Here is a 22,770-nt window from a genome sequence, read left to right as displayed (position 1 = left end):
GAATTCATGTTGAAAAAATTTGCTAAAATATTTGAAAAAACAAAGCTCAGTGAGGCACTTAATGAAGTGCTGACTATGCATAAGTGAGTGTTTGAATTTTTTTTACTACAAGGTAAGCTGCATTTGACTGTTATCCCTAAAGTTATATTTATAGCCTACACATTATACCTCTTCTTAAAAAACATCACAAGCTTGCAAAAACAGTATTTCATTTGAGAGTCTCTTATGTTAACTCTTTTGTTACAGCAGGCTGTGAATCTTTCTCTGATAAAAAGCAGTTTCCTGCTCTTGGTGATTCTGTGACACTCCTGTTTCCAGGTGTCCATACACACAGATCCAGCATGCATTCATATTGGTAGAGAGAAAATGTGGAATTTTCCAGCAGAGTTAGAGCTGGGTGTTGGAGAGCCAAGATTTAAGTATGTATCCTCAGTTTTGGGTTGCCTTTTGTCTTCAGGGAGGAGATTAGGATGAAAGCATGTCACCGCTGAGCAATATTAGATCTTCACAGAAGAACAATTTCATGTTACCAGTTGCTTCCCCACCTTTTCTGTATTTAGCACACTGTCAGCAGTGCATCCACTTGCAAGGCAGCACAGAATTGAATCCAGGCGGTGTTGCCACAGCGCTCCTTGCCCTTGGCCATATCTTTCACTGGTTTCATTATTTTATTGCCTTTATTATTTCTGGGATGGTAATAGGGCACGAAGTGGCGAGTCATTATCCTTCTGCAAGTGGGCTGAGACAAAGATTCAAGTAGCACTGTATTTCCTCTAAGCTTTATGTGGAGCATAGAACAGTGTAATTAAAACCAGCAGAAGTCTTTAATAGCTTTTCAGCTTGTTTTTTTTTCTTTAAGTTATGGTCATCTGTTAAAGCAGGGAATGAAAAATGATCTCAGTAATGATATGCATTGAAACAAGCTTGTGTCAGTCCTGGCAGTGAAGTGTCTGGCAGAATTCTAAGCATCTGATTGCTCATTCCTTCCTCTGCTTTGCTTACCTGAAAGCAGCAGCAATGATTTAGTTCTGATCATTATAAGGAGGCAGAAAAAACTGCTTTTCCTGTAAGGACTCACGACAACAGGGAGTTGACTGGAAGAGCTAGGGGACTGCATGACTGACATTTCAAGGTGAAAACATCTTTCTGAATTTTCTATGCCCATCTTTGTTCAGGCTCTTAGAGGAGTGCAAAGCTGCTTGAGCTGACTGCTCCTCAGGCTGGACTGTCTCTCTTCCATGCAAAAACATCTTTTAGATAACTGGCTGATTCTCAGCAAAGCCCTCCCTCCTTGAAACACCCAAAACTTTTGATCACTGGAGTTTCATGCTCTTTTTGTACGTGGAAACTTCCTTCAGCTGCCTCCTACAAAAGTACTCATAGCTCTGAGAGGCTTTAGAACTCTCCAGAGTGCAGGTTCTGGTTGTGTGGGGTGTGCGGCTGAGGGCAGTGCTTCAAACCAGCAGGGACTGAACTTCTGCACTCCCTCAGTGTCTGCACCAGCTGGGAAGGAGTTTTACACTCCGAAGCTGCTGGGATTTGCAGAGGAGAAAATGGGAGTGAGAATATCTTCAGTGTGGTGTCTGCAGAGATTGGAAGTGGGTTGGTTTGAAATAAGGTCTAGAAGAAAAGGAAACCTTGGTGTTTCCTCTGTTCTGTGTCATCCAGGTACTCAGTTTTCCATATTTGTGGAGGCCTTTTTCTAGCAGGGTTCTGGTTTGAAGAAAACATGGCAGTAAGAAAGCCCTTTGTAAGGAAGAGGACAGGAAACACAACCTCACTCATTAAAAAGCCTCTGATGGGATCCAGAGGATGAGCACTCCTGGGGGAATCTAACCTGCCCTTAGGAAGGGCTGCCTCCAGTCACCGTGGTCACTCTGGGAAACAGCTGTGACCAGCAGTGTTTCTTTCCAAAGAAGATCAGACCCCTGGGGCTCCAAGTGAAGGAACACTTTCAAATCACATGCTCCCAGCTTCTGGGAATGTTTCAGGACTTCCTAAGCATCTGTTCCATCATGTTCAATAAATACCACCTGGATTAACTTGTAAGCTACTGTTCTTAAGCAGATGCTCTTCAGTCTCTGCAGATCTTGTGTCATTTGCATGTGATGAGACAACAGACTGCTCTTGTTTCACCAATGAGATCTCTACCTCACTCCATGGAAATCTGTGTCTGAAGTCACTTTATATGCTTATAAGAGACAGTGTATAAATTCTTTGCTGTAGCAGAGGCCAATAATGCTGTTTATGAAAACAAATTGAAGCCAGCCATGCCAGATTCCCCTAAAGCTTTCTCTCAGTCCAGATTTCTTCCTTTTCTAGAAAAAAAAAAAAAAATCTCACCAGGCTTTAATCAATCTGCATGTAAGTTTAAAAACCTATTGCAGACTGAACTAAGGAAGTATCAGTTGCACTCTCTACTAGATCTTGGATGTGTAGTATTTCATCTTCTTTGTTGCTATCATGTATTCCTAAATGACTTTTAGCCATTCTAAGAGATTTTTGGGACTAACCCCTGCTCTTTGCTTTATTAATGCAAATCCAACAAAACCTCCTCTAAGGCCAATTGAGTTACTGAGAGATACCCTTGGGTATCTGGGGGTGATTACAACTTGTTCTTGGCAACCAGGTTTTTTTTGTACTTCATTCTCTTCAAATTGTTTCTGCTGATGCAGTTAGTTTCATTACAAACCAATAAGACTTACATGAATAAGGATTAGAGGGCTCTGATCTTAAATTTTGCAAATAATGATTTCTTTTATTCCCAGTACTAGCAGCTGCACTTGCATCAAAGGTCAGTTAGAGTGGACTCCCTGTTAACCTGCTTGCTCCTTAGATCTCAAAGGTGAGAAGGCAGGGGCAGCTGCTCAGTCAGGTAATCAGGATCAGTGTAAATAGTGATGCTTTACTGATCTTGTTCAGCAGGGGAAAAAATGAGCAGTGCTGTGTGCCAAATGTAGTGGCACCAAGCTAAATGTGGATGCATTAAGCTAAAACTTCTTTCTGCCAGGTTTTCTAGGGACTTCAGTGCAGTTTTTAGCAAGACTTTTTTTTTTAGTTTTTTAGCAAGACTTGGGTTTTGCTAAAATTTGGTGCAAATGACCTTGTTTATACCTAAAGCTTGCAGCTGTGAAATCGGCTCTTTAGGAGGCTCTGGAGCTTGGGCTGTTCTGTGTTTCCAGGGCAGAACTCTGCAGGATCCCTGTGCCCATGGAGCTGGCCCCACAATGGTGGTGTGTCTGGCCAGCTTTCTCCATCAGGGCTTGCACACTGACCTTGGCACTGCAAGGCACCTCTGCTCCGTGAGAATTGAAATGCCACTTGCGCTCAAGTCTTGCCCTTTGTGGGTGATTGATGCAGCTACTGAGGTTAAACTAAAGGGCCATTAACACCTAGCTGTAATAATCACCCTCTTCTCTTCAAGAACATGGATAGACCTCAACAACCTCAAACTTAGATGGTCCACAGCTCTTCCAGGCAGTAGTGTTAAGGAATAAATCAAGAATGGCTGAGACCCTGTGCGAGTTGACCCTGTGGTCTTATGTTAGAACAGAATAGATTTTTAGTCAGGCTTGCTGGTCAAGAGTGCCCACACTGTGAATGTGTGGAGGAAAACAACGCAACCCTCATCTCTGCTTCCTCCTAAAATTACAGGTGCCTTCTCAAAATCTAAGGTTCCCTTCCATTTTCAGAATCCTTCTTTAGGCCTGTCCTTGTCCTTCTGAGATTCAGTCCTGTTTTGAACATTTTTTTGCATAAGTACTGAAGGTGTCCATCTCAGTTTCAGGAGTGAGATAGCATCCTGGTCACTTTTTAAATTAGGATAATAGCAATTCTTTTTTCAGTCCATTCATGTGGCCAGTGCCTTGGCATCAGGTTCTCACTGGTGGCTTTTCAGTGGAGTGCTAAGGAAATGAGAGTTTGATCTCAGGAGTTTGGGGAGTGAGTTGAACATGGCTCCTGTTTAAAATCAAAGGGGCATTTTGTCTTGAATGATGCAAGGTCAAAAGAGCTTCTGGAGAAGTTCCTGTAAAAGTAGCAGACTGATATTCCTGTGAGTAAAGTATGGAGTTTTATTTCCTTTTATATGTCCTCTTACTCAGGATGATACTGAGTTGGATGAAGAGACCATTAAAAGGGAACTGTCTTGTTATCCAGTCACTTATACGTTAGCACTTTTAAAATTAATGCTTACTGAAGGAAAAGGCCTGGGCTGTACTGAATGGACTAAACACTCAGTTTTCAAAGAAAATAAAATCTCTAGAAGTAAAAAAAAAACAGGCTGGAAGGGCCTTCAGTGTGCTGCAACCTTCTGTTTGCATCCCTTTTCTCAAGTGTGAAATTGGGATATTATTGTTTTTAGCACAAGATCGTCTTGTGGTTGGTCCCATCATCTCCTGGAAGAATGGTAAAACTTGTGCATTCCTGCTGCTTCCAAATGACACCATAACACAACCAGAGCTGGTTATGCTGTCTGAGAACCTCACTTGGGCTATTGCATCCAACAGGATTCACTGCTCCTGAAATTTAAATGGAGATTTAGAGATCTAGCAGCTAGTGGTGGCGACACAAAGTTTTGTGTGGAGAAGCGAAAAAGAACAGGAGCATAACCTTTTGTTTAGACAAATTGATATGGAATTAGTTATAAAAACAACTTGAGCCCGCTGTCATTTTATCTCAAATATGAGAACCAGGGCTTTTTTTTTTTTTTTGTTTTGTTTTGGTTTTTTTGTTTTGGTTTGGTTTTTTTTGTTTTGTTCTGATATTTGACCTCCTTAGTTCTTTAATGCAAACTCTGTAGCATGCAGGAGTCATTGAGGAGAAAGGAGCCACTTGGCAATAAATCAGTCTGAACAAAATCTGCAGTTAAAGGCCATACTGGTCTCCATCACTTACATTATTTGCTTTCCTTCTTCTAGTCAAGAGTTTGTCCTCCATGGATAAATAATCCTTGACTGTTCCCCTCAGTGTTGTAAGCACCTTCCTCAAACACTGGTTGCTGCTGACACTCACGTGTCAGAGCAAGTTCTCCTTCTAGATCTTGTATGGAAAACATGTTCGCTGATTGGAAATGTACTGCTTTTCCATCACTAAAAAAAAAGCCCTGGAGGGTTGTTTTGCTCCATGAAGGGGTGTGTGTAGGCCTAGCTGTTGCCTCTTGAAATATTTATATTGAAGGAACATACCTGGGCACTGAGAATTTATGCTCTTGGCTCTTTATGCTACGTGGAAAATGCATCCTTTGTGTCACAGACCTGTTAGGACACAGATCTGCCCTGTGCCTAGCTGGGAAAGAAAAGTTGAAATTAATGAGAAGGCTAGTCATGCAGACACTTGGCAGTTCACATGTCTCCAGCTGCTGCAGGAAACAGATGTGTCCCTTGTGGTTCTTGTGGGCACAGGGAGAACAGGACACAGGTGAGTGAGTCTCTCTTGTGGCCCTCTTGGAGGACTGTAATTAGGTGTGACAGGGAACTCTGAGGCTTTCAGGCTCCTCGGAGGAGCTGGCAGTGTGAAATGGACTGACGTGTGTAGGCAAGACAGACCTCACTGATTTTGCTTTCTGTGACATCAGCACTCCGCTGACATTAGTCACTTTCCTGACTTCATTTGTTTTTTTCTAGGCAAGCAGCAGTTCAAAAAGACATCGTAGTCTTTTGCATTCATTCAATCTTTTATTACTTTTGTATCCCATTTGCTTCATTTACTGATGCTGGCACTGGATGCTCAATTCATGATGTACTTATTGTATAAAAACCTCATCTCTGTAGTGAAAGTCCTTGAAATCGAGCTTTTGATGGTGGATTGAAATAAAACATGCTCTTAATGAATGGACAGTTCCATTCTTAAGATTAGATGAGACTTCTTCCTTTATGGTAAGTGGCACCCATTAATATCTCTATTTCCTTGGAGGGAAAGAACAGCAGTGTAAGTTAAAGGCACATTGACACAGGAAGTCTTGTGGAATTGTGGTGATTTAAAATAAATAAATAAAATGTGAAATAGCTTTTAGATTTATTTCTGAGTTATGAGTACTGAAATTAAGTTATCAGTATTCATTGCTGTTATCAATAATGAATATGTAAGTTGCCTTTCTGGAAAATCCATGACTAGGTTTGCCCTTCTAGTTCACGTTAATTTTCCTTGAAGGAATGAACAAGTGCAAATAATCAATCTGATACTTGTACAGGGAGGGAGATATTTGCTGCAGTATTCAGCCAGTTGCAATTTTCTGTAGGGGTTTATCTTTTTTGATGTAAGCACATTGAAGGACTTCTACCTAAAATGAGAATTCCTGTTGCATTTTGTGAGTTTGTATGAACTGACAGCAAATTACTGCGAGTTTCTTTCAAGATCTCTCCAGATTAGGTTTTCTTATCCATTGTCTGCTCACTGCCATGACATCCAAGTGCCTTTGTCAGTGGTATTTCTCTTCATAGCCTTGGGCTTTCTTCCTTTTTAGGGTCAAGCCTCCACAATTCTCTTTTGATTTGGTTCAGTTTATAGTTTTTATATACTGCGGGTTTCCTATTTTCCCGGTGCAAAGAAGTTGCCTGAATTAGAAACACGGTGGAAGGAGCGAGGTGCTATAAAAGTTACAGCCTCGGCCACATTGTAAATCCTCACGGAACCCTTTGCAAAATCAGCTTTGCAAACTTTTTCCTGGGTAATTCTTATTAATGGCTGCAATGTACATGCAGGCAAAATGTTCCATCCTTGAATGGGTGACCACAGCAATTCCTCTCCCCGGAGTGAGGTCAGGCAGTACATTTTATGGACGTTAGCAATGCATTACCATCAGTGCTTTCTCCATTGGAGAAAATAACTGGCCTTAAAACAAGGTAAAAACATGTTGACTCTAAAAGACAATCTCATTATGCAGCAGTGCTAACAGAAACGAATGCCACTGTTAAACCCCAGCATAAATCTCCAGTTCGTGCTGATCCCGGAGACCTTGAAATCCCATCTGATTTGTTATTTGAGGCCGTAGCTGCTCAGAAGCAGCTTTGTGCTTGCCTTGTAATTGCTCTTTATCAGGCAATTGTGTCCATTTCATAACTGCCGTGCTGGCTTTGAGCTCCCAGTGATCAGCAGTTTGACATTTGACATTAAGTGCTTGACCTTTAGAGGGTAAGAGGAAGAGCTAATAATTCCTGGTGTTTATAGCACTGATTTTAGTGTGATATTACTTCTCACCATCTCACTTGCATCTTCAGGCAGTGTTGTAAATTTTTTTTTTTTAGGTTTTAAAAGCCACTTGCTAAAGCACACCAAGCTTTGTTGTTACTATGATATTTTTATGAAAGTCCTTTGCTGGGATTTTTCTCCTGTTCTGGCTGAGAAGCCTCAGAAAGGAAATGTAAACAATAACTCTCTGATGGCTGTGGAATGTGGTCTGGAGGTTGTTTACCAAGAGGTGCATCTTTGATTGATCCATGTGAATTGTTTCTACTTAATGACCAACGTCCAGCTGTGTTGACTCTGAGTCACAGGTTTTTGTTATTCATTCCTTTCTATTCCTTTCCAGCCTTCTGATGAATCCTTTCTTTCTATTCTTTTAGTATTTAGTATAGCATTTTTAATACAATATGTATCATAATATAATAAATCAGCCTTCTGAAACGTGGAGTCAAGATTCTCATCTCTTCCCTCGTCCTGGGGGCCCTCGAACACAGCCACTCCTTGGTGCTGTGTGAGTGTAATGTCTTGCATTGTAATAATTTTATCTTAGACGCATTTTAGTCCCTGAAATGACATGCAAGCCTCTCTTAAAGCCTGGGGTGTCTAATTTCTGCCTCCCTTACTGTGGTTTTTGTAGGGGTGCGAGCCTGTCTGCGGAGCTCAGCTCGAGAACAAGAGGAGAAGTACGAAGTCCAAGGTGGCCCGCGGCGAGGGCGGCTCAACCGGGAGCAGCTGGTGGGTTTTAGTGCTCCACAGGGCCTGGATTAATGACCTGGGGCTGGGCAGCTCTGCCCTTTGCCACACACAGAGGTGCAGGAGATGTAAAATTTTAATGTGCTCTTGTACAGAAAATTTGATTATGTGCAAGGTGATCCAAAGAGCCGTGAACACCTATAAAGCTGTCATTTTTCTCCATTAGTGGAGATGTTGCTGTAACCTTGTCTGGGGAACACTGTGTTGCACTCTCTGTAGTATCACACCTGATGGGACAGGAAGTGATGTGCTCTGGCCTTCTCTGCTCAGCTTTTAGAACGTAGTTCTGAAAGAAAAATCGTTTTATTACTATTTATTTCCATTTAGGGCCTTTTTTACATTTAACTGGCTTCACTCCTGGTTATTTGCTGGATTACACTGGAGAATTTACTAACTGCATTGTAACAGTAGCTGTAAATACTCCTTACTCACAGTTTTCACAGCCCTGTTGTGCTGGAAAGTGTTTAAACAGAAGCAAGAATTTACCACATAAACAAGCTTTTCTTGGTTGCATACTTACCCTGAGAACCTTGCATGTTAAGTTATGCTCTACTTTCCAGGGGTGGTTATAAATTGTAGGGGTTCTGTATGCTCTGATTTTTCCTTTCCACTTTTTTCCTCTCTGTTCAGTTGTGAAGTCCTGTATTCATGCTTGTTTCTTTTCTTCTTCCACACAGCTGCCTAAGTTGTTTGATGGATGCTACTTCTATTTTTTGGGACCTTTCAAACAGCACCAGAAGAGTGACCTGCTGGAGCTGGTGAAAGCAGCGGGCGGCCAGGTGCTGGTTAGGCAGCCCAAACCAGACAGTGACGTGACACAGACCATCAACACAGTGTCCTACCATGCAGAGCCCACCTCTGACCAGAGGTTCTGCACTCAGTATGTCATCTATGACGTGGCTTCCAAGTTCCAGCCGGAGAAAATCCGGCAGGGCAAGGTGTGGATGGCTCCCTCCAGCTGGCTCATAGACTGTGTGATGTCATTTCAGCTCCTGCCTGTGAAGTGAATGTCAAACAGCAGCATCCCGAGAGCAAGGCTTTAAAATGGGCTGAGCCTTGGGCAGCTGGGATGCTCTGACAAGCTGCTCTGAAGCTGTGATTTCTAGTTTGGATTCAGGAGAGCTTTGGGCATTTAAGTGAGTTACTAAGGTGACTGATATGCTGGAATAAATGAACATACAATGGAGGAAAGGATTGAAAAAATGTGCCTTGGCTTATTTCATGTGCTTCATTTTTGCATTGAACTTAATAAACGCTTAATAATAATCATTGACATTTTGTAACCGGGATTTTGCAAAATGAAACCTTTTGCTTTCTTGATTTGAACCAGCCCTTTGTAGGCAATTGAGCTTGACTCCATTTATGTTGTGTTTAACATCCATTGATAAGGATCTGCTGTAATTATCAAGATTTCCCAGGCCAGAAATTGTATTTTTCAAAAAAAAAAGGGACTCAATGCATTTGAAACTGTGCAGACACGTCAGGTGACATTTATTATAACTTTTTACAACTGAATTTTGCTGGAAGTTCTTGGCATGGGATAAGTCTTGTGGAAATCAGAGTTAAATAAATGACCTGAATTCATCTAGAAGCAGACACTTTTGAGAACACTGTATTTAAGTATCTTGGTCTAAAAATTATTTCTTTGTAAAAAGATTCATGCTTTACTCACTTCTGTCCTCATTCATGCTTGTAAACATGTAACTAGAATTCAGTTCTATTTTCTGAAGGCTTTTAAGCATTCAAGTACTTATTTAATTATTACAGTAAATATTTTTGTAAATTTGGATTGTTGCTTTCATGGCTATTTTGAAGGAAAAAAACAGTGATCACAAAAGAATTGCTTCACTTTGCACCCTTGTATCTAAACAGCTGGCTACCCTGGATCAATGTTTGATTATTTAACATTTGTTACAATATTTCTCATAATGGCTCTTAAGTTATTGTCAGAATCTTGTGCCCTCACTCTGTGCTCTTATGTAATGTTTTCTATCTTAGCTTGTGAATTTGTAATTGAGGAATGGTGTCTTGGGATAATACACAATAAGAATGATGGTTGTGGGCTAGTACACAAGTTTCGTGTGTTTTTGTGTTGTTTGTAATAGTGAAACTTTTTTTGTGTGCAGTAAGTTTGGAGCATCTGTTGCACGAGCTTGGCTGCACAATAAGTGCATATCCCATACATATCTCAACAGGTAAATGCAAGCACTTTTCTGTCAGCTCAGTACAGCTGTGAAGATGGTGTGTCACACCCAGAGCTGCTTCTGCAGAGGAGGAGAGCTGTTTTCTGTAACCATTGCTGCTGGAGGTCCCGTGCCCTGTAGAGCCATTAGAACTATTCACAGCAGGTAGAACAGGTACAGTTTTCAATAGCATCTGCTAGATTTGAGTAGCTGGAGCATCTTAATCTGATCACTTCTGTTCAAGTGAGTCAGTGCTGTTCACCAAAAGCAGGGCTCATTAATAAGTGGAACAGCCCGTGGGATTAATGTGGTTTGGGGTTTTGTGCAGATGAACACTGACACAGAATGAGGTACCCAGTCAATACTGTGAGACTTGGGCATTTGTCTTAACAGTTACAGCACATTTTAACTTGGCGTTTCATAGCACATCAACATACCTAATGCAGTGTTCTTTGCAAAAGTAGCAGTGAATCTCTGCAAACTTCTTAAAAATGGAGCTTTTCTGCCCTGTACCTGGAAGAAATTTGACCCATCAGTAATCTTGCTCTATGGCAAGAGTGGAGGCAGCACTTCTACAGATTTTAAGAGCTGTTGTTCCTTGGCAGATGCCATGAAACTCAGAAAATTGCCATGATTGTTTTGGGTTTTTTCAAGCCATGCTCTGAACCTCAGCCTTGTTCCCTTGTATGCAGTTGTGTTACCAAGCAGCGTTTCTCTCCAGTCACATTAAGGATCACCCCATATCACACTGAGGAGAGACCCTTACCCAAGATTAACTCTGGCCCATCTGCTTCAGGTCTCTGCAGGAATTCAGAGTGTGATCAGCTTATGTACAGGTAGCCTTGAAGAGCCTCACAGTAGACTTTGATGCCAGAGCCACAGCAGGTGCCAAATGCTACTGAAGCACTGCAAGTACCCAAAACTTACAGGTCAGTGACACAGACCCTGCTTCATTTGCTCTTTCTCATGGTTGAAAAGAGAGGGATAGCACCTGCTAAAATAGCCCTGTAGTAAGCATAGATCGAGTCCCTTAATCCATTGGATGGAGTTTGGCTCCAGAAAGCAAGGCTCTAAACTCCTGAAGCGAGGTAAGGAGTGTGTGGGGATCATTTCTCACTGTCTCTTCTCATCTAAAACCCAGCGTGCACTAAAGGAAAGTACTGGGAGGCAGGCTGAAAATGGAAAAGGTTTTTCAGGAGGCGTGAGAGACTTGTGGTCCTGATGGCCATAGTAGCCTGGCGTAGTCAGCAGCAGTGAGTAGATGAGTTTATCAAAGAAAATCTATATTAGAGGTTAATGAAGAACTTAAGCTGTAACATGAATTTATATTAGTGTTCTCCTGCTAACCTGCATATACTTAATGTGCACTCATGATTGGGGCATTTCACAGAAATAGAGAATGGGTTGGAAGGGACCTTAAAGATCATCTAGTGATTATTACCTCCTGTGAAGAGATAGAAGTTCAAGACTTGCATTCAGGATTGTAGATATTTTTATTGATCTTGGTCAAAAACACTGTGCAGCACAGAATGGTTTGGGCTGGAAGGAACCCCAAAGCTCATCTCATCCCACCCCCTGCCGTGGGCAGTGACACCTTCCACTGTCCCAGGCTGCTCCAATCCCAGTCTCCAAGCTGGCCTTGAACACTTTCAGGGATCCAGGGGCGGCCACAGCTTCTCTGGGCAACCTGTGCCAGGGCCTCACCACTCTCACAGGCAAGAAGTTCTTCCTCAGATAATGGTTTTCAAGCGTGTTTCTTTGAAAATTATCTGTTTCTCTTAATTAATCAGTTGATCTGGGACACCTGATAACACCTTCAATAGCAGTGTCTGGGGTTCAGTGACAACATCAGTTTAACACCCCAAATAGTTAACAGAAGATAACATTTTTAGTAAACACTGTGAAATCTTTCTGAGAGATCTTTCAATTTTTCGGCAAATGGTTCAGGGAAACAACAGGCAACCAAGCAGAACCAAACAGCAGTAGCTGCTTTTGCTCTCAAATCAGAAATGGCTTACCTGGGAGGTGCTGTGGCTCTGTTTCTCACAGCCCTCTTGTAATGATAATGAGCATGGGAGTGTCCAAAGATAGATCTCTGGTAAGAAAGATGTCAGCAAGTGCTTCACCCAGCTGGCACCTACATAGCCTTTAGGGGGATAAAGCTCCTTTCTTCTGCTCTGTCCCAAGCTGTGAGCTGAGGTTGAACCTGACCCAACGTGGTCATCCCTGATCAGCCTGGGCAAGGCTCACTGGAGGGCTGAGTGACTGAAGGGAATTAATTCAAGGAAGGGAAGAATTCTAGGCGGGGGATTGAAGCTGGTTCTGTTTTCTCCAGAGGTCTAGTGTCTTAAGACCAAACTTACTGTGGAGCAGTTATTTTGTGTGGCAGTCTTCCAGGAGAACTGCATCTTGGCTGATGAAATTTCTGCATTCTGCTCAGGACAAAGCTGTCTGCATGGAAGCTGTGGCCTGGTGTAAAACTGCATGTTAGCTGTGTTGCACCCCAACATAACTGGTGTTATTTGGGGGAAGTGTATAAAACACAGGGATCACCTGGTGCCCCTGCCTGTGCTTGCTGTGCTGCTTCCAACTCCTGAAGGCTAGCTTTGCTGCCAGGGTGGCAGAGGGAAGGCAAGCATCAGCTCCTCCCTGCCAGCCCTGCAGTGCTGACAGAGCTGCTGGGCAGGGGCAGTTCTGGCCTGGCCTGTCCATTGGCTGAGCTGCCAGCAAAGTCTGGGTAGCAGCATCTTGGCATCTTGTTGAGGACAAGTCCGTGAAACACAGTAGAACAAAGCCTTTCCTTTTTCCTCCTTAGGCTATTTTGTGCTTCAGTGCTGGAGGATCACCTGGAAACGGGGCTGATGTGATGTCACATTAATCAGTTTGGCCCTGTGTCCTTTTTCTGCCTTTACTCCCATAAGCAGTGTGATGGAAAGGTTTCAATCTTTGATATGTAAGGGGACTGGTTTGTGTTTAATGAGCCAACAAAGCAGGCTTAAATACCAGCTTAAAAACTACAGCAAGGGGTCTTTGGACAGCTGGATAGTATTGGCTTGGAAATGGGCAGCAGTGTCTCAGTGGAACAAATGAAGATTCAGTTGTTTTTAATAGCAGTGCAGCATGTTCTATCTTTTCAGACTTGTTTGATTTAAATTAATGGTAGTTTAACTGGTGTTAAATTGCCCTTAAAAGCAGAAGAACATTTTGTGTGTAATCAGATGGAAGAAGGGGAGGAAGCCTCCCCACCTTTATTTATTTTTTTTCCTTTTTTTTTCCTATGGAGAAGATGCACTTTGTGTGCTTCAATTTAATTCCCGGCAGGAGGGCTGGGCTGATGAAGTAGCAGAGAGCCGTCAGCTCCCGCTGCGTGTGTGAGACCCCGCTGTCATTCCCTGCTCTGAGATGCCGAGGGCCACGGGGAGGCTGCTACCCAGGGCTTGTCGTGCAGCAGGGGTCGGATGTCTGGCTCCAGCAGGGTGGGAAGAGCTCTGCTCCACGGCTGGGAGGAGTTACGGAGCAGCGCCGCCCTCGGCTGCCCCACAGAGCCTGCTCTGGGTGTGCGAGGGTGTTCCAGAGGCAGGGAGGCTACTTCCCTGCTAAGCACAGCGTTAGGGTTGGGAGCTCCCCGCGGGCTGTGCCTGCCCGGTGACAGTCACTGCAGCAGGAGTGGCTCTGCCAGCAGAGCAGTGCTGCCGCGGGGCTGCACCAGGGCAGGGCTCCTCTTGTCAAGCCCTGCAGCAAAGCCAGGTACACAGTGACAGCAGGGTTAAAATAGGGATTAAAAATGGAATGCGAAGCAGCAGCTAAGCTGGCTGTCTTGCTCAGCTTGCTGAACTGATAAAAATGTACTTATTTCTTCAGCTAGTGTGGGGCTGGGTTAACTTCCTGCTACTTTAGTGAACTGCTAATTGTCAGAAGAGCCAGACTCTGCTGGGGGAGCAGGTGGGAGGCTGCCTCTTCTGGGGGCTCAGTTGCAATAGGAAGGCCTCTGAACTGAGGTTTTCAGGGTGCCATACACAGCTGTGTGCTTCCCAATACCCTGAGAGGGGTCCCAGTCTCTCTGAGGGGTTTGTGCTGGATGCTGCTGGCAGCCTGACCAGGGACATGGTTCTTCCTGCTCTGCTGGAAGTGTCACCTTTGAACAGCTGGTGCCAGGAGAAGCCCAGATCAGCTGTAGTTTGGGTCTAGCTGGAAGTCATGGTCTAGCAAAATTTAATTCTGCAGTGTAAAGGATCTGAAGGGACATTAAAAAAAAAAAAAGTGAGCCTTTTAATTGAAATAAATATTAATATGGGTAATGCAATCAATGCTTTATTGATTGCATTAGCCACAATAATGTTTAATTCAATAAGTCTGCAGTGCTGGATCTTCCCATGTGCAGCAAGGGAATGCCATATGCTGTGCCTGGCTGTGTCCCCCAGGCTTGTTTCAGGAGAGCAGGAGGTGATGGGACTGGGAGAGGGCAAAGGAGCCAGGCTGTGCTCGGGGTTGCATTCTTTCATGTGCCCTCAGGCTGGCTGTGTAAAGCCAGGGTCACTGGCATGGCTGGATTCAAACCAGCTACTCTTAGTAGCATGCATCTTTTCTGAAGCCCTCTTGCAAGCAGTATTGTTATTAATGCAAATGCTGCCCCTGACCCCCGTGTGCTTTGCTTCTGGAGCCCGTGCCCAATGCAGTGCTTCATTCCTGCCCTCAGCAATTGAGTCCCAGCAGCTGTGTCTGTCAGAATGGGAAGATTTTCTACCCTAAGCTCACTAACGTGCTTCTGAAGAGGTGCCAGGTTCTGGTTTTAAGCCCAGCCAAGCTTGAACAATTTTATCTGTGGTTGTAGGCAGAAGGCTTTTATTAAATTAGAGTCACAGTTTTGTTTAACTGCAAAATTGGAGGCAGATGTTCTCCCCAGCTCAGTCCACTCACACTACAAGGTTTCTGGCCTCTGGTTCTTTGCTTGCTGGGTACCTGTTGCACAAGACGTGGTAAAAAACATCGGGGAAGAGCCTGGAATAAACATTGGGGGTTTTCCAGTGATGTCTTTTAGTGGCCTTTATGAGTGCTTGATGAAAGCAACCTTGACTCAGTAAGGAGAGATGGAGGAACTGCCTGTACAGAATTGGCAGCTGCTGCAGTGGCTGGGGCCCAGAAGTTGCCTGTCCCTACCTAGGCTTGGGTCTTGGAAGCTACAGGTGTGGTGTCCCTGCCATCAGCAGGACACCAGACATGCCCAAGGAGCTGGCTTGGTGTCTGTGCCTACCCTGCACCCTGGGCCAGCGTGGGACACTCAGGCTTTTACCAATCTCTGTGGCCACTGAGGAGATTGTCACCAACAGGCAGAGAAAGTGGGGTGGAGAAAGGGGTCAGGATTTGATTTGGTCTTGTTGCATTCCATTTACATTTGTCAAATCCAAGGAGAAGCCCATAGCCTTGCTTTTATTTCCTCCTTACAGGGCCCATGTGTTTCAGTACAAAGCCCTATCAGTGTGCAGGGAATCTGGGTGCAGAAAGGATGGGCACAGTGGGCTCAGCTGCAGTCAGCTGTCCATCAGGACCAGGTTTGGACACAGTCTCATGTTTGCCCTTGGTTTTAAGAGCGTGCAGTCAGGTACTTTAGGCAGGATTTGGACTGAAAGACAGGCTGTGAATGCAAAATGCAGTAGAAGCTCCCAAATTCACACGTAAATGAGTGAGTGATCAGGTGCAGCAGCTCCTGCTGTGGCTGTTGCACACCGTGGTCCACAAGTTGGAAGGAACCACGATTCCTGAAGGCCAGACAAGGCAGTGCTGGCTCTGGATCAGTCTCTGGATGGCACCACAGTGAGCTATTAGGTTGGGGGTGGCACTTGCACTGCAGGCACGAGCAGTAATGTTTGAGCATGGTAGGTAAACACACCTGAGTGCAGCAGGGAGAGAGGCTCTAACCAGGCCTGGGGATATTCTGCATAGTTCCACACTTAATTAGTGCACATTAATCTTAAGTATTTCAACTGTCTTTGTGCATTATATATTCACTTCTGGTCTCATTCTTTCCTCTTTCTTTTCACATCACTGAAAGAAAAGCACTTAAGTCTTACAATTTCAAAGCAGAACACACAGAAAGTGAAAAAAACCCCTCAAATAAAGGCATTAGAGGCTGTCCTGTCTCTCCATTGCCATGGTCACTTTCACCTCTTCTGTTCCTTCTTTACACTGTGTCCAGGCTGCTCCTGGTATTTCTTTCATCTTCAAAGAGATGATATTAAAGATAATTTTGTACCTGCTGGAGGAGGGAAATCATTGTTTTGGTGCTGCCCAGCCCAGCACAAGAACTTGGAGGAGCTCATGTTTCACTGCCCATCAGCATTCGTGTGGCAATGGAAGAGGTTTTATACAAGGGCTTCAAGGCTCTGCTCTTGGCACGAGCAACAAAATTCCCCTGCGAAAGCGGCAGCTGCAAAGCTCACTTTCCGAATCCTCGCCTCCCCAGAGCCTATTTTGCAGGGTTTCTCTGCCCAAAGCAGATGGGAGAGCTCTCTTTGATCATCTTGCACTTGTACCCACCTTTGCTTGGGTCCCTGCTGTGCCCACTCCAGAATTGTAGCCTGATTCCCTGCATCAGAGCAGCTCCGCACTCTGGTTCCCCGGCGTTTCCCTCTAATGCATTTTGCATTACCAGCTAGGATCAGGAAATCTAGTTCCAAAAGGTTAATGTACATCCATTAGTCCTCTTCCCCCCTCTTCTTCTTGAGGTGCTAGTAGAAGACAACCAGTTTCATTAAATACATTAGGTCTGGAAAGGGTCTGGAAGTGCTTGAAATTCTGTATATGCAGAGGTGTGGGGCTGTTAATACTGTCCTAAGCACTGCAGGTAAGGTGGGATTTGTGGATGTTGAATGAAACCTTTCAGGTGTTTTCCAGCCTCCACAACCTTCCTCTTCCTCTTAAAAAGAGTTGGGGGTTTTGGAGACCTGCTCAGGATTACTTGCTTGGCATCTGCTCCTTCTGTGTGGTCTCTCAGCTATGGCAGGGTAAAGAAGGAGGGATGTCAGGGAAGTTGGGATGGTTGTGTGGGCAGCTGAGCTGGCTTTGACAGCCAGACTATTCCTCCAGCTGCAGCAAGTGGTTTTCTCCTTCTTCCCCCTGAAGCCAGCATGACAATTTCTGTCCCACTAATTACAGTGAAGCTGAACCCTGTGTCTCATTGCATTCTCTGACCTGCATTTTAGACAAGGTCAAGCTGTTTCAGGGAAAAAAATCTATTACTCCAACAATCCCAAGTGGCAAGTGGGAGGGCTGGAGAGGGGCTGGCTGTTTGTTTTGCCTCCTGATGTGTTTGTGATTTGAGGAGCGTGCCACATGCTTTAACTGAGACCTTACGTTTTAGCACAGCAGACCTTGGAAAGTCAGTAATTTGGGTGCTGGTGCTGTAAGGCCTCCTGTCTCTGTGTGTATTGGGATTGCACAGCAAGGTTTTGGGAGCAGGAGAAGCTGCTGGAAGCCCCCACGGGATGGAGTGGCAGAGACAGCCTGTGATGCACTGACTGCAGCCCCCACTCCCTGTCTCCCTTTGCCACTGACCAAAAAAAAATATCTCTACTGAAGGCTCGGGGACACGAAGATTTTTTGGTGAAATGGGGACACACAAAGTAGGATGCATGAGCAGGTCCGGGTGTGTGAGTTCAAACGCAGCAGAATCATGGCCAAAGGAAAAGAAAAAAGTTCCCACGGGCTTTAATTTCACTTAATGAGAAACCATTCACAGTGTTCCGTTTCTGATCCATATCTTTCCATTCCTATTCTAATGGTAATTACTCTAGCAGTTTATTAACAAAGAAATCATTTGATAGCTTTCACATGATCCCATACTTCAAGTATCTAACAACCTATCGATTCGATAGCTTGGCAGCGTTCCTGATTGAGGAGCTGGAGTTTGATTTTTTTAATCACTTTGATCGTCTCACATGCAAAGGATAATTATTTTTCTGGTTGAAACATGGGCTGGATTGCAGAAGGATGGAATCTAAGCATGTCTTTGTGTGGGATCTGTGCTGTACCCACAGTCAGAGTGAGCAGTGTCTGTGCTCTTACAGAGGGCTGAGTTACTGCAGTCAGGTGTGCAACACACCTGCACAGAGGTAATTGCAATATTTGTCACTACTGAGTGTAATTATGCTGCCCAGAGAGCTGTGGATTCCCCATCCCTGGAAGTGTCTGAGGCCAGGTTGCATGAAGCTTAGAGCAGCCTGGGATAGGGGAAGGTGTCCCTGCCCATGGCAGGGGGTGGAACAAGACACTCTTTAAGGTCCCTTTCAACCCAAACAGTTCTCTGGTGATTCTTTGATCTCTTTAGGAGGGTTTTGTGTTTGCACCCGTGTGCCCTGCTCTGCTGAGCCCCAGGTGCTGCACGGAACAGGCTTTGCAGTGGCAGTGCATTTTGTCAGCCCTCCCTCGTGCTGCAGACTCATGGCGCTGCTGGCTGATTCTCCTCCCACGCTCTCACCTTCTGCCTGGCTCCTCACGTTCTCAAGGTGATTGGGGAAGTTTCCCTGGACAGCACTTCCCACTGGGACAGACCAGGACACCCTGCAGGAGCTCCTGGAGGCCTGTGCAATTTGTGAGGGAGGAGTCTGCCAGAGCACACAAGCCCAGAACTGTGGTCCAGCCCCTCAGAGACGGCCAGCAGCCAGTCTGCCGCTGTCCTGGGATGGCTGGTCTGTGTTTCCATTGCTTTCATACTTTTTGAGAACTTCTAGGAGATTGTTCCCAATTTTATTGGAGGCCAGTGTGGGAATTGTGTTTGTGCTGTTTGATTGGGATGCTTGCCTAGGAAGAGGCCCAGCTAGCTGAGCAGGTAGACTTGGACCAAACAGCTTTTGTCACATCATGAGCCCTTCTGAAAGGAATGAGAGGAACAAAATGGATGGAAGGAATTCGTTGGAAGTTTCCTCATGCAGGTTTGGAAAGAACAGAAACATCTGACCTCCATGAGGAGAACCTGCCACCTGTGTCCTCTCAGGGCATTTTATGCCCATGCCGCAGATGGCTCCCTGAACTGGGTGGTTAACAATCCATATACTTCTGGAACAGCCTGGATTGATCATGCAATGCCCAGGTGACCCTACACCCTGCTGGAATAAGGTGCTGGGAGAACTTGAATTACATGTTGGTCATTTTCTCATCTCATATATCACAGACTGAAAGCTTTATGACTTCAGAGCTTACTGTATTAATTTTATGCATGAGTGCTTTATTTTTGCCATATGAGATATATCACTGGCTTACTAGAGCAAAATATCATTAGACCTGGAAAAGGATTTGGTCACTTAAACTTTGTCACCAAGGATCATTGCACACAGATTATGTAGGGCTGTACTGTGCCATTTCTCATGTGTTTATTAAGTGATTATAAATATCGAACGGCGTGCCTTCAGGGGACACTTGAGATCTGTGATTGCAGTAGCATTTCATTTAAAAGGTGGCACATACACAGTGATTTGTGCCTCAGCAGGGCCCATCGAAGGGTTTGCCTGGTGAGGAGGCAGAGGTCTGTTCCACCTGAAGGAGCTCTCCACTGTTTTTAGGGATGGGTCACAGGTTGGGCTCGGTGGTCTCAGAGGTCCTTTCCAACCAAAATGGTTCTGTGGTTCTGTTATTGTGCATTTTCTGACATCCTGGTGGCTGGCATCAAGGTCAGGATCCTGTGGCACCCAGGCTCCAGCCTTTGAATCACATCAAAGTACTTCAGCTGCTTTGGTTTCCTCCATCTCAGTTCCGGATGTCAGTCTCGGAAACAACACAAACCGTTCAGAAGTGCTGAGCCTACAGTGTTTATTGTTTCAATAATAATAAATGGGATTTTTATATGAACCCATAAAATACAGCTGTTCACCCTGAACATTCCGACTCCTTCTGCTCAAGCCATTTCCTGGCATCAGGTGATAGGGCATGGGGTGGTGCCTTCAAACTGACTGAGGGCAGGTTTAGATTAGAGTCAGGGAGAAATTCTTCTCTGGTGAGGCCCTGGCACCTCCAGGTTTTGCACAGAAACTGTGGCTGCCCCTGAATCCCTGGAAGTGTTCCTGGCCAGGCTGGACAGGGCTTGGAGCAGCCTGGGATGGTGGAAGGTGTCCCTGCCCATGGCAGGGGGTGGGATGAGACGGGCTTTAATGTCCAAGCCAGGCCATTCCATTTCCCAGAGTCTGAAGCTGTGCGGGACCATGGCTGACCACACCAGAGCTCTTCCACTCCTCAATCACCAAGACCAAAGAGCAGCCCCCGTCTCCAGATTTTCCTTTCCATTTGCTGCCAGGACTGCCAGCAACCTGATCCCTTCAGTCAGGTTTTCCAAAGCACTGTGTTCCTCTTCAGTCACAGCAGTAGGTTTTCTTTTCCACAGAAAATTAGCTTGTGAAGCATCTGCAGGAGAGCTGGTAAAGGCTGGGCCTCATCTGGCCATGGATGCTTCTTTAGGTCCCTTCTTTTCAGGTAAAATTTTATATTAAAAATGTTTCCTGCTGGATAAAGCACAACCTGGAATTGTAGCTGTTCTCCATTCCTGGATTTCCACTTATAACTGAACTTATAACTCAGGCCCACCTTTGATTCAGTGATACACAGAAGAAAAAACAAACCTGCTGTCTGCCTCTTAAAAGTTAATTAATGCTTCCGTGATTCACTAATGAAAAAGATCAAGATGAGAAAGAGGTGAGCAGTAAAGAGCTGCATAAATTCACCAACAAAGCTGACAGAAGCCTGCAATTGTGTTCTGAGCCTGAGAACACGAAGAAATGGGGTTAGAATGATTTGTGACCAGGAGAAGGAAGACTTTCCTTCTGTTACATGACTGCACGTAACTTTTATTAGTTTGATGATGTACACAGGTTCTCTTGGAAATGGCTTTTTGGTTAACATTTCATTTTCCTCCCCAAAGTTAGCTCTCTTGCAGTGATAGGAAACACAGCTCCCTGCAATTTCCTAGCCCCCAACTTTATTCATAGCACTTGTTGTCGTTGCAAATTATCTATTTCAGGCCGGGCCGCAAAGCTCTTGTTTTACAGGTGAGCCCTTTATTGCACGGCATTTCCACAGCAGGGCAAGGCTGAAAAATTGCTTAATAAAAACCAGCAAGAATAAAACTCATTGTAGGTTGCATTGATAGTTGCATCACTTTCATATCAGCTGCTGCTCTTTAGGAGTTGTAGTCTGTGCACTAATCTAATGGCACTAAATCGTCCTGGGTTTTGGCATGACCTATCCCAATATTGCATTTCCAGCCTTTGGCACTTTGGTATTACTCAGTGCATCCAAGCAACGCCTGCAAAAGTACCAGGGTCACTCCTGCCTGCCAAAGGCACAGGTTTCCAGGGTTTGAGAGGTGATGCAGATGACCTGGCAGTGGATTAAGATACATTTATCACCAAATAGATATGAGAAAATCTGATGGACTGGCCTCTTGTCATGGGAATAATTACCTGTGGGGAATGGAGCTTTTAAGATCATGTCTTGGGAATGGGGAGAGATTCCTGCTCCTGTTGGTGCTGGATGTACCATCTCCTCATGAGGCCAGTTTTTACCCCTGCATCTTCTCCAGGAGCAGGTTCTCCAGGAGCAGGTTCTGGTCCAAATTTCTGTTTGTTTGAAGGGAATGTGGCTCAGCTGTTTTCATGTTTCTTTCTTTTCACGTTTTCTAACCTGCTTGGTTTCTCTTTTCTCTTCAAAGGTAGCAGAAAGGCTTTGGCTTCAAGGCTTCCCTCCAGCACTGGTGGCCCCTGCACATGGAGGTAGCAGAATCTTTGCTATATGTTGTGTTCTACGAGTGTTCCTCTTCTCAAAAGAGTGGTTTTAGTCTCAAATTTAGGGCCAAATGCCATGGCTGGGTAACCCTACTCGAAGAGCGTGCCTGACAAAACGTCAGAACAAGTCTGTGGTGGATGTGGGTGGATTTCTCAAAGCCTCTCTGTGCCCTGCCCAAGGTTAGAGGTGCAGCAGGCCAGGCCTGGGCAGTGACACTTCCCTTGCTGGGGTAACTCCTTTAGAGGATGCTTCAGTGGTCAGGAATTCAGGTGTGCATCCAGCTAAACTTCTATTCCTATGCTGACCTAGCCTGCGGGATCTTGTCTCCTATCTGGGAATTTCTTATTTCTGCTCTTAACATGACTTCACAGAGGAAAATTCCTGTATTTCTGCCAGAAGACATCACACTCATGGGTAGCCTACGAACACTGGGGGAGTTTTGGCCTAGGAAATTATTGCTTTGGTTTGGGATCCACTTTCTTAAATCCAGAAGGATGCAGAGAGGTGGGGCTGCAAAAGGTGATTTGGTGTCCATGCTCCAGCTGGATGGAGACCAACTTTGGATCTTCTTAGAAGCACCCAAGAGGAGCAGGCAGGGAGCCCTCATGGTCTGATGGCACTTGTGCCATGATTTTAGGGATTGGCTTTCCCTTCCCCCTGCTCCCTTGCCTGAGGCACCTGCTCCTCTTTCCATTTAATGTTTTCCACGCTGCTGACAAAAGCAGTGGGATTTGGAATGTGTTTTAGGAAGGCTTAAACATCCCATGGAGCTTCCCAGCAGGATAACGAACACACTTTATTGTCCAGGCACGTCTCCATTCCTGCTGTGGGGCAGGGAGGGGCGGTGCTGTTTGTTTGGACGTGCAATTAGCCCAAGTGCTCAGGC

General features: G+C 44.9%; 1 protein-coding gene across 1 annotated transcript in view; it reads left to right on the top strand.

The window, feature by feature from the left end:
• The window catches only part of BARD1 (BRCA1 associated RING domain 1), a 41,359-nt gene extending 32,221 nt beyond the window's left edge, over positions 1-9,138 (top strand). The window contains exons 10-11 of the mRNA XM_038143474.1: positions 7,820-7,917; positions 8,613-9,138. Of these exons, the coding sequence (XP_037999402.1) occupies positions 7,820-7,917; positions 8,613-8,942 (428 nt within the window). The 3' untranslated portion in view covers positions 8,943-9,138. The remainder of the gene's footprint in view (positions 1-7,819; positions 7,918-8,612) is intronic.
• Positions 9,139-22,770: the final 13,632 nt, after the last annotated feature.

This window comes from Motacilla alba, chromosome 7, assembly GCF_015832195.1.
Source record: "Motacilla alba alba isolate MOTALB_02 chromosome 7, Motacilla_alba_V1.0_pri, whole genome shotgun sequence".
NCBI lineage: Eukaryota > Metazoa > Chordata > Aves > Passeriformes > Motacillidae > Motacilla > Motacilla alba.
The sequence above is the reverse complement of the archived record's forward strand: the minus strand, read 5'-3'. Positions and strand labels throughout refer to the sequence as shown.